Below are 9,935 nucleotides of genomic sequence, written 5' to 3' on the forward strand. Positions count from 1 at the left end.
GTATGGGAGGAAAATACTATATACATATTCATTATATTAATAAACTGTATATTTAATTTGATATTTTAATAGCAACTTAATACATTAAGCCATATTAAGTGTTTATGTTTTTCTGCAGGAGGAAAACGCTTAACGAGAGACTTTGCGCATGCGTTCATATTCTGTTCTGTAGCCACGGATTGCGGGTCTTGTCTTTTTCTTGCAGGACTATGTACGTTATTGTACTAAATTAGTTTTAATCATTAAATCACCATCACAGCTTCTTGTCTCCATTGGCAACACGCACGATTTGTGTCGATTGGGTCAGCTGGACAATCAGAGCAGACTGCGCTTGTCAAAGGAGGGGGCTTTGTTGAAAACGACGTGTTTGAGAGAGGTGGGGCATAGAGGACCTACAATAATGTACAGTATTTGAAAAATAATGTGTTTTTTGAACATTAAAGCATGTCAACATATTCTGTTACACCAAATACACAAAATAATGATCTTTAAAATAGCATCATATGACCCCTTTAAATAATTGTCTTTTGGGATTTTGCCAGAAGTTAATTCAGTAAAATTCTGATGGATTCAGCATGCAATTCTGTACACTGGCAACTTGTCTTTTGGATCGATTCATTAAAGTCATTCATTTGTAATTTAACATAAAATTCACAAACCAGCAGTGATGGAATTTAAGTTCACATTTCCAAGTTCATCTCTGATCGACAGCCAGCACCAGTGGGGATTCTGCATGGTTTTCTGAAGCCTCACCAGACTGCCAGCATAAAGTAATTAATCATAAAATAGCCAAGCAATTTAGTGACTTTATTTTTTCATAGACTTGCTCTACTGGTCAAACGTGTGGAATACTGTTTTTATCATTTAAAAAAAAAACTCTTATGCTCACCAAGGCCAAAATATTTCTGTAAAAAATATTTACTATTTTAATATATTATAAAATGTTATTGTTGTGATGGCAAAGCTGAATTTTCAGGAGTATTCCTACGGTGCTATTCTGATTTGGTGCTCAAATATTAATAATGGTTCTTAATATTTTCAATGTTGCAAACAGTTTTGCTGCTTAATATTTTTGTGGAAACAGTCATAAATTGAAAATATATAGGTGTGTATGAATAGAGAGTTCAAAAGAACAGAATTTATGTGAAACAGAGATCTTCTGCAACATTGTAAATGTCTTTACTGACACTTTTGATTAATTTAATGTGTCCTTGCTAAATAAAAGTGTTGATTTCTGTAAAAAAAAGTGAACTCTCTGGAATTGTTCATTTGGGAGTCACACTTGTGTTGTTCGCTGGTCAAAACAGACCAGAGGCCATAATTGTGTACTAATTTTATTTTTGTGAAATGAATATACTATATTTCATTTCAATAATTTTTTTAATATTTAGCATTTTGAGTATATTTAATGCTACTAATTAATTATTATTTATTCTTATTTGCTATTATTAAATTGAATTATCTCTGTTGGCTTTAAAAAAAAAACTCAGTATCAGCTAAGCACAAATGATATTTGATACACTACATTGCCAAAAGTATTGGGACCCCCCTTCTAATGAACAGGTTTGACTACTTTAGGGAATTGTGTTCTTATAATTTTACAGCAAGTTTGGACAGGACCCTTTTCTATTCTAACATGACAATGCCTCTGTGTATAAGGCAAGGTTCAAAAATAAATGATTGATTGCAGAAAGCAGTCCTAAACCTAGCTGAACACATCAAAAGAACCAAAGACTTAAACTACTTCAGTCTGTGTATATTGAATTTATCTAATACATGAGTTTCACAATTTGAGTTGAATTACTGAAATAAATGAACTTTTCCACGACATTCTAATTTATTGAGATGCACCTGTATATGCACACTCGCGTTTATAGGGCTGTGAACGCGTAGCATGTTTAAGGTTACAGGCCGCAGATCTCTAAACAACATCATCATCTCATAATCCCACCATTTTCTCCTCCTTTTCCATCTTCATTTTTGACTCGACCCCGTCGTTTTCACAGCGATCTCTAGCAATATCACTACTCAGAAATGAAAGTATCTCCTCTTCCATAAGTTTGCCCATTTCAGCGAACGCGTTGTGAACTAACGCCTCCACCACGGACGCTAGACGCGTCTGTAACGCAACGCAGCGAGACATTCCGCCTGCAACTAAAACATCGCACACCACTCGTTAAAGTGAGCAAACGACAGTAAACATACTTTAAACTAATAAACTTATACTTAGAAATACTTTAGGAAAAAGTGGGCTGTAATAAACGGAAGTACAACAGCGTGCGACAATTACAATCCGGGTCCTAGAATGCATAATAAAAGTGCATCGTTGTTTATTTTTGTACAATGTATTTTATAATTATAATCTAAATGTCAAATTACTTCGAGAACAACAGAAAAAAAACTGACGTTTTGTTAAAAATGTATATTTATAAATATTACATTTAACTAACATCTGTCCTACGTCGTGACGTTTTGTGACGTTTACACAAAGCGCCAAAATTTTGGCGCGACCTGTTAAGGGAAGCCTATGCTGTTGTGTGCTGAAAGCGTCTGGTTGTTTATTTTCAGTCTAAGCATATTTGAACAATTTGTCATCGATAATTTTATCTCTCTGGTAAGATCGTAAATAAACCTTAATGAAATCGTTAACGAACTAACCGTATTATTTTTGCAAAGTACGTTAGATGTACAAGTGTTTGTTTATGTCTGTATTCGTATTCGAAACATTTAAGCTTTATCTTAAAGTTATTTTTTTATGAAAGCCAGAAACAAATGCAGTCCATTTTTAATGTTTAGCGTTCATATAAAAACAGTTTTGACGAACACTGTTTTACATGTTGTGCATTATGTTGTTTTAATTAATATATTAATCGATGATTTGGTGTTTTTTTCTCTCCCTCACGCAGTCATGGGTTTACTGGAGCAGTGTGAGGAGCTCTTCAAGACCTCTAACCTGTATGAAGTTCTGGGTGTTTGTAAAGGAGCATCTGACTCCGAGATCAGACGCGGATATTATAAAGTCTCTCTGCAGGTTCACCCAGATAGAGCTCCTGGTGATGAGTTAGCCACCACCAAGTTCCAGGTGACCACTGTATTTCTAATGCAACACTGCATCTTTCAGAACCTTCTTGAATGGTCCGGTGTTGTCTAATGCTGAAAGGTCTAAGTTCAAGTTGTAGGAAGCCCTTTAATCGTGATCCACAAAATCAGTGTTAACCTCCCTAGTACATATAACTTATGGGTTACATTTGTACTAAGCAGTAAAAAAGTGACTGAACACCTTGTTAGGTTGGATCTGCATACCAGGAATATAGTATCCAGTCTCTTTACCAGATCCCATTTTGTCTGGTATCCAAATCCAACATTTGAAGTGGATCAAATGTTCATCAAGGTTGTCCTAAGACAAAAAAGCATTTTGGTTTTAGGTATCAAGTCTTGACTGATACCCAGATTCAATCAGAAACAGTATTTTGTCTTGTACCCAAAATTGTACCTTCTATCAGCCTGAGAGGTTGATAAAGGAAGCCAAAGAAGAACTGACAGCAGAAGACAGAGCAATGATTATAATAACTGCAGGGTTTATTGATTAGTCTGAGCTGCATATGTTTGTCCAGACTGGACTTCATCTGGCCAGTACAAATCCAGCAAATGTTACTATACCAAAGCAATAGCAATGGGAAATTATTGCTTCACCACATTGTCGTTTCAAATTCAAATAGAAATGGAGAAATTCTCTTATCTCTTACTCAGATGAACTTATCTCTTTGCTAATACTAAGATTAAACAACAAGCACAACGGGGCATGTAAAATAATTAGTAATTTAATAAAAATGACTAGTAAGTCATTAGATTAAGTGGATTAAATTATTTTAATTAAATTATCACAAATTAAAAAAAAAAACATGTATGGTTGCTCTCTTGAAGCAACACAAACACAGGTTGCTATTGAGAAATATTGTACTATATTTTAGCTAAATAATATTTTAAAAGTAAAATGTAGTTTATTGAGGGGGTTTTATGCAACTACATATTTATGCAATAATTGTTTACTATTTATTTCCACGTAATACATTTTTTTGAATGAACAGTTTTTAAGGTTAAAATGAAACATTTTTGATTTTTTTTCTCATTGCAAAGAGGCAAATGGTGGCAGGAAAAAATACATTCATAATTCGATGGTGTAACCACTAGAGCAGTTCTGTGTTTTTATATTTCCCATTCATTTCCAATAGCAGTCACGTTTGACCACAGGGAGTAAAAGTGTGACTTTTTAAAAGCCACTTTTGTGTGTTCACACAGCCAGTGCCAAAGTGCACACAGCAGAAGTGACCTAGGATTACCAGAGGGTTAAATTAAAAATGATTTAATCATTAAATTAAAAAAATCTAATACATAAATGCATTCTTAAACTTAAAACTTTCAATACGTCCACAGGTGCTGGGAAAGGCTTATGCAGTGTTGGCTGACAAGGACCAGAGGGCAGTCTATGATGAACAGGGAATAGTGGACGAAGAGTCCGACACCCTTGATCAAGACCGCAATTGGGAGGAGCACTGGAGAAGATTGTTTCCCAAGGTATTTTTTGTTCCATGCCTTTTTTTTAATGTTGGTTTTTCCAAAGGTAGTTGCTAAAATTAACAACATCTCCGCTTTAGATCACATTGCAAGACATCTTGGACTTTGAGAAGCAGTATAAAGGCTCTGATGAAGAGGTAGAAGACTTGAAGAGACTGTACCTACAACTTGAAGGTGACATGGATCTGATCATGGAGTCTGCGCTGTGCTGTACTTATGAAGATGAGCCACGTGTCAAAGACATACTTCAGAAAGCCATTGATGCTGAAGAGGTGCCGGCCTACAAAGCCTTCACTCATGAGAGTGCCAAGAAGAAGAAGAACCGCAAAAGAAAGGTGCCGATTCATTTACCACAGTTTTGCTATGATATAACACATCTTTAAACAGGGTTCAAGCCTTTTTGATGAATTGCCCTGACTTTCTAGGCGGAAAAAGAGAGTAAGGAGGCAGAGGAAATGCAGAAGGAGATGGGCTTGAACAGTGAGGACAGCCTGGTAGCTATGATAAAGGTAAAAAAAAAACATTAAGATGTAACAGAGCTTGTATTAATCTGCCAAATGTGTGTTGCATTTGAAAATATTTTAAAATGTAATTTATTCCTGTGATGGCAAAGCTACATTTTCAGTAGCCATTACTCCAGGCATTTATTTGAAATAGAACTATTTAGTAACTTTATAAATGGCTTTACTGGCACTTTTGATCAATTTAATGCATCTTTACTTAATATAAGTATTCAAATCTGACCTTGAAAATTAGTGTCTGCAAATGTGTACAGACTAAAGGACAGTTTGGATGGGATTAGTTTTCTGAGTTATTACAGATTCACAGTACATGAAATGACAGGTGACCTACATTAACCTCTAGTCATTACAAATCAGTATATAACCATAAGTTGCATACTATAAAGGCAACTAATGTGTTTTAATAACTAAAAGTAATGTATTTTCTTAAATAAAAGGGGCCAGACCACTGATCTATAATAGAGTCATTATATATAGATCAGTGGGCCAGACTCATCTCATTCAGATGTGGAAAATGCTTACCATAAATGTTGTTGCATAATACATTTTATTTGGGTTATTATTATTTCTGCTTTTATCAGATGCATTCAAGTCACAACCTCTACAAAAAAAAAAGTATTACTTTTCTTTTTATGCCTCTTGTTTATTATTTAGCAAAGACAAAAGTCCAAAGAAAAAGGATTCAACTCCCTTATCTCAGATCTGGAGGCAAAATATTGCAAGAAACCAGCAGCAGGAAAGAAGGGCAAGAAAAAGTAGACCGATTCACCAGATTGGGCTATTCCTTCAAAATGTTATAGAATTCATCTTGTAAATAGTAATCAAACGAATGCTTTATAATGGATACTGACCCTTTCTTAGGCATAAAACACCTGTTTAAGGATGCATATCATGACTAGTAACAGGTGACACACACACTCTTGTGCATTACAGTGGTTTAGTGTGAATCTGCTTCATGTGCTCTTGTTTAGACCAGCTTGTGGATCAAATGCAAATAGAAGATTTTAAGTGTTTTGTATATATGGTTTCCTGTTTCCTTAGTGTTTCATGTATTATCATTCATGATCTTCTGAATATAATAAACTGGTTTCGATCAATATGCAAGTTGTGGTTTATACTCAACACTCCACATTGAAAATAATACAACCAGCACAAAGTCACGTCTTTTAAAGTCACATTTATTTTCAATAAAAAAGCATTTCAACTGGGTTTTACAACACTACACTGTAGTAACAACTGATTACTTGGTGACACTGAGGATATCTGGGGAAAGCTGGGCTGTCCGAACTCTGCGTCATGAAGTATTTTTTGGATCTGAAGCTTCACCAAGGACTGCTTTGAAGCAGGTAAGCGTCTTAATGCAGGTGCTAAACTCCGAAGAAATAAATCCACTTCATCTTGCTGTTCATCTTTCTCTCTGTCTCTTACATCTTTAGATTCCAGATACCTCTCCAACAGTTCTAGTGTCTCTGATCGCCTTCTCTTTACAATGTCAGACCGGATCGCTCCTGGACTTGTCATGGATGTTCCTGTACTGGTGCTGGCTGGTTCGGGCCCACTGTCTTCATCTGGCTCATCATCCTCAATTTTGCTGGGAACACTGTCCAATATAACACTGTACACCAATAAAAACCATTGTGAATAACCAGTAGCTTCTATATCAGGGGTGCTCAAACTCGGTCCTGGAGGGCCGGTGTCCTGAAGAGTTTAGCTCCAACCTCAATTAAACACACCTGAACCAGCTAATCAAGCTCTTAATAGGCATACTAGAAACTTGAAGGCAGGTGTGTTGAGGCAAGTCGGAGCTAAACTCTGCAGGACACCGGCCCTCCAGGACAGAGTTTGGGCACCCCTGTTCTATATGCTTCATTACAGTACAGATAAATAATACAACCTATTGCTAAAATGTATATAAAATGAAATGGTAGTTTCCCACTATGCTACGAAAAGACTAAATTATGTTACCTGATTAATTTAATAAAAGATTAATCAGACCATTTTTTTCATATTTATTGGTATACCACAAAAATGTGCACATGGCAGCAGGTGTGAAGGAACTGGTGTGGGTGTGATTAAACGATCTGTTCACGTAAGCACTTTGTTTTTAATGACTGATTTTAATTTTCATACATTGTCAAGATCATCGAGTTGTTCTACACAAAATGTTTTAGGTTAAAGGAATAGTTCATCCAGAAATGAGAATCTGTTGGAAATGTACTCTCTCAGGCCATACAAGATGTAGGTACGTTTCTTCATCAGAAGAGATTTGGAAAAAATGTAGCATTGCATCACTTGCTCACCAATGGATCATCTGCAGTGAATGGGTGCCGTCAGAATGAGAATCCAAACAGCTGATAAAAACATCACAATAATCCACACGACTCCAGTCCATCAATTAATGACTTGTGAAGCAAAAAGCTGCTTGTTTGTAAGAAATAAATCCATTGTTTTTAACTTGAAACCAGTGCTTCCTGCTAGAATGAGTCCTCTATCCATAACATTGCTTTCTTGTCTCAGTCACCTTGTCTGAATCAGAAGAGAAATCACAGATCAAGCATGGTTTACAAGTGAAAAGAGTCCAGAACAGTTCTAACAAACATGCAAGTGGATTTTGATGTGAGAGGACAACAGGGAATTGACTTTTTCACTGGATGAAGTGTTATGTACTGATATTTTGAACAGGAGTGAGTTTAAATATTAAAATGCCTTAAAGGGATAGTTCACCCAAAAATGAAAATTCTGTCATTACAACAATTTGTCTCCTCTGCGTCACCCTGGCGCCATTTTGGAGAGTATACACTGAACGTAAACAACGTATGCTGTTCTGTGTCAGCTGCGTCACGCGGATACGTTGTCTACGTTTTGATCTGAACGAAAACAACATATCCGCGTGACAAGGAGGAGACGAATTGTCGAATAAAGTGGTTATTTTTGTTTTCTTTGCGCACAAGAAGTATTCTCGTAGCTTCGTAAAATTACTGTTGAACCACTGATGTCACATGGATTATTTTACCGATCTCCGTTTTGATCTGAACGAAAACAACATATCCGCGTGACAAGGAGGAGACGAATTGTCGAATAAAGTGGTTATTTTTGTTTTCTTTGCGCACAAGAAGTATTCTCGTAGCTTCGTAAAATTACAGTTGAACCACTGATGTCACATGGATTATTGACGTTGATCGTGGTAGTACCCTTGCTGTCTATGGGAGGGTCAGAGAGCTGTCAGAATGCATCAAAAATATATCAATTTGTTGTTCCGAACATGAACGAAGGTCTTACGGCTTTGGAATGACATGAGGGTGAGTAATTAATGACAGAATTGTCATTTTTGGGTGAACTATCCCTTTAATGGATTTACTACAAATACACAGATTTATACTACACAAGGCATTAACTTATTAGTCGCGCCGATTATTTGTGGATTATTCGGATGCTTTTATCAGCTGTTTGGACTCTCATTTTGACAGCACTCATTCACTACAGAGGATCCATTGATAAGCAATTTATGTAATGCTAAATTTGTCTAAATCTGTTTCAATGAAGAACCAACTCCTCTACATCTTGCATGGCCTGAGATTTTCATTTTTGGGAGAACTACTCCTTTTAAAATATCTAATAGGGCACACTATAAAAACATGGAATTCATGCTTTTATTACACTTAAGCAATGTGACAGTTGTGTTCAGAGAGGAATACTAGCATACTTTGCAGTACGGAGTGTAAGCGTATTATTACTATAAAATAGGGATGTGGAAGTATGCATTATGCAATGCTAAGTATTTCAAATATTAGTACGCTATATTGTGTTTAATTCTCCCTGCAGCGGTTGCCTTCACCAAAAATAAAAATTTAATTTATTTATTAACATTGAGTCCAATTTTATACGAAAATGTCGGTATACTTGCCTGCCCAATCAAATAATAAACTAGAACAAGATATCGCACTAGAAATGGGAGCTTGAGTCCGTTGGATTTAAGTGTGCACTGCATTGAGAAATTTCATTAAAAGTTTAGTAGTATGGTAATATGCTATTTCGAACATAACTTAAGAGAAATATCTCAAAAGGTAGTGAAAGACATAATTTGATATACATCTGAAAGAAGAACATTTTTTTTAAGGACCATTATCACTTGAACAAACAGTTGCAATGACGTCACCGCTGTCAGTTGAATTTGAACTCAAAATGGAAAGTTTTTTCTCTCTCTCAAACTCTTAAGTCTTGCAAGCACTGTTATAATAGTACAGCTTTTTGTGTATACAGATAGACTTAAATTAAACACACTCGAATACCTTCTGTGTTCTGTGAAGGGATCGAGAAAGTCCATCACTCGCATATATTTCCATTGCTTCTTTTTTTTAGCTGCCCTTCCACTCCGATTCCCGTCCTGCTCCAGTCGCTTTTTCCTGGTGTATGTGTCTCTTAGATTTTTCCATTTAGCTTTCACCTCTTCCACTAACACAAATACACACACGTTGATGATGGTGGTGGTGAGGCGCGCTTACAGTAACCCTACACAACAAGCGACACCAATAAAACTCACCATCGACTCCCATTTTGTCTGCTATTCCTTGCCAGATAACTTCTTTCCACTTCGTGTTTTTGTACTCGCTGTGGTTTTTATCAAATAACTCCTTGTTCTGAGAAACCAAAAACAACAACAGCTCCGCGTCCATCTTGACTACCATTCTTCTTCTTCTAGTTCAGCGCGGGATTTAGTGCTTCAGCGCCACCAAGTGTGGAGGAGAGGCGGGATTGGCTACGGAAAGGAAAGGCCTGAATCTGATTGGTCGGTGAGTTTTTCCTCTCAGTCAACTAACCAAAAACAAACAAATATATATA

At 36.2% G+C, this 9,935-nt stretch overlaps 2 protein-coding genes across 3 annotated transcripts; one reads left to right on the forward strand and one right to left on the reverse strand.

Moving 5' to 3' along the window:
- Positions 1-1,894: 1,894 nt before the first annotated feature.
- LOC107684784 (dnaJ homolog subfamily C member 9-like) lies at positions 1,895-6,186 on the forward strand. 2 transcript variants are annotated; one of them, XM_016481142.1, is made up of 6 exons: positions 1,895-2,054; positions 2,907-3,082; positions 4,435-4,575; positions 4,656-4,910; positions 5,001-5,084; positions 5,751-6,186. In XM_016481142.1, the coding sequence occupies exons 2-6, from the start codon at positions 2,909-2,911 to the stop codon at positions 5,853-5,855; spliced, it is 759 nt and encodes a 252-aa protein (XP_016336628.1). In that variant the 5' UTR covers positions 1,895-2,054; positions 2,907-2,908; the 3' UTR covers positions 5,856-6,186. The 2 variants fall into 2 exon arrangements, with proteins under 2 accessions (XP_016336628.1, XP_016336627.1); XM_016481141.1 differs by lacking the exon at positions 1,895-2,054 and adding an exon at positions 2,492-2,614.
- An 89-nt stretch (positions 6,187-6,275) lies between these two features.
- LOC107684767 (uncharacterized) lies at positions 6,276-9,824 on the reverse strand. The gene is made up of 3 exons (XM_016481124.1): positions 9,637-9,824; positions 9,386-9,548; positions 6,276-6,711 (listed from the first exon to the last, which is right to left on the reverse strand). Exons 1-3 carry the CDS (start codon positions 9,779-9,781, stop codon positions 6,297-6,299), a joined length of 723 nt encoding a protein of 240 aa, XP_016336610.1. The 5' UTR covers positions 9,782-9,824; the 3' UTR covers positions 6,276-6,296.
- Positions 9,825-9,935: the final 111 nt, after the last annotated feature.

This window comes from Sinocyclocheilus anshuiensis, unplaced genomic scaffold (genome assembly GCF_001515605.1).
Source record: "Sinocyclocheilus anshuiensis isolate Anshui unplaced genomic scaffold, SAMN03320099.WGS_v1.1 scaffold537, whole genome shotgun sequence".
NCBI classification, from domain to species: Eukaryota; Metazoa; Chordata; class Actinopteri; order Cypriniformes; family Cyprinidae; genus Sinocyclocheilus; species Sinocyclocheilus anshuiensis.

Coding starts and splice junctions, on each gene's coding strand:
- LOC107684767 (XM_016481124.1), bottom strand. CDS start 9,781: ATGGTAGTCAAGATGGACGCGGAGCTGTTGTTGTTTTTGGTTTCTCAG. Junction 9,549..9,636: donor AGACAAAATGGGAGTCGATG/GTGAGTTTTATT, acceptor TATTTGTGTTAG/TGGAAGAGGTGAAAGCTAAA. Junction 6,712..9,385: donor CCCTTCACAGAACACAGAAG/GTATTCGAGTGT, acceptor ATTGGTGTACAG/TGTTATATTGGACAGTGTTC.
- LOC107684784 (XM_016481142.1), top strand. CDS start 2,909: ATGGGTTTACTGGAGCAGTGTGAGGAGCTCTTCAAGACCTCTAACCTG. Junction 3,083..4,434: donor TAGCCACCACCAAGTTCCAG/GTGACCACTGTA, acceptor ATACGTCCACAG/GTGCTGGGAAAGGCTTATGC. Junction 4,576..4,655: donor GGAGAAGATTGTTTCCCAAG/GTATTTTTTGTT, acceptor TCTCCGCTTTAG/ATCACATTGCAAGACATCTT.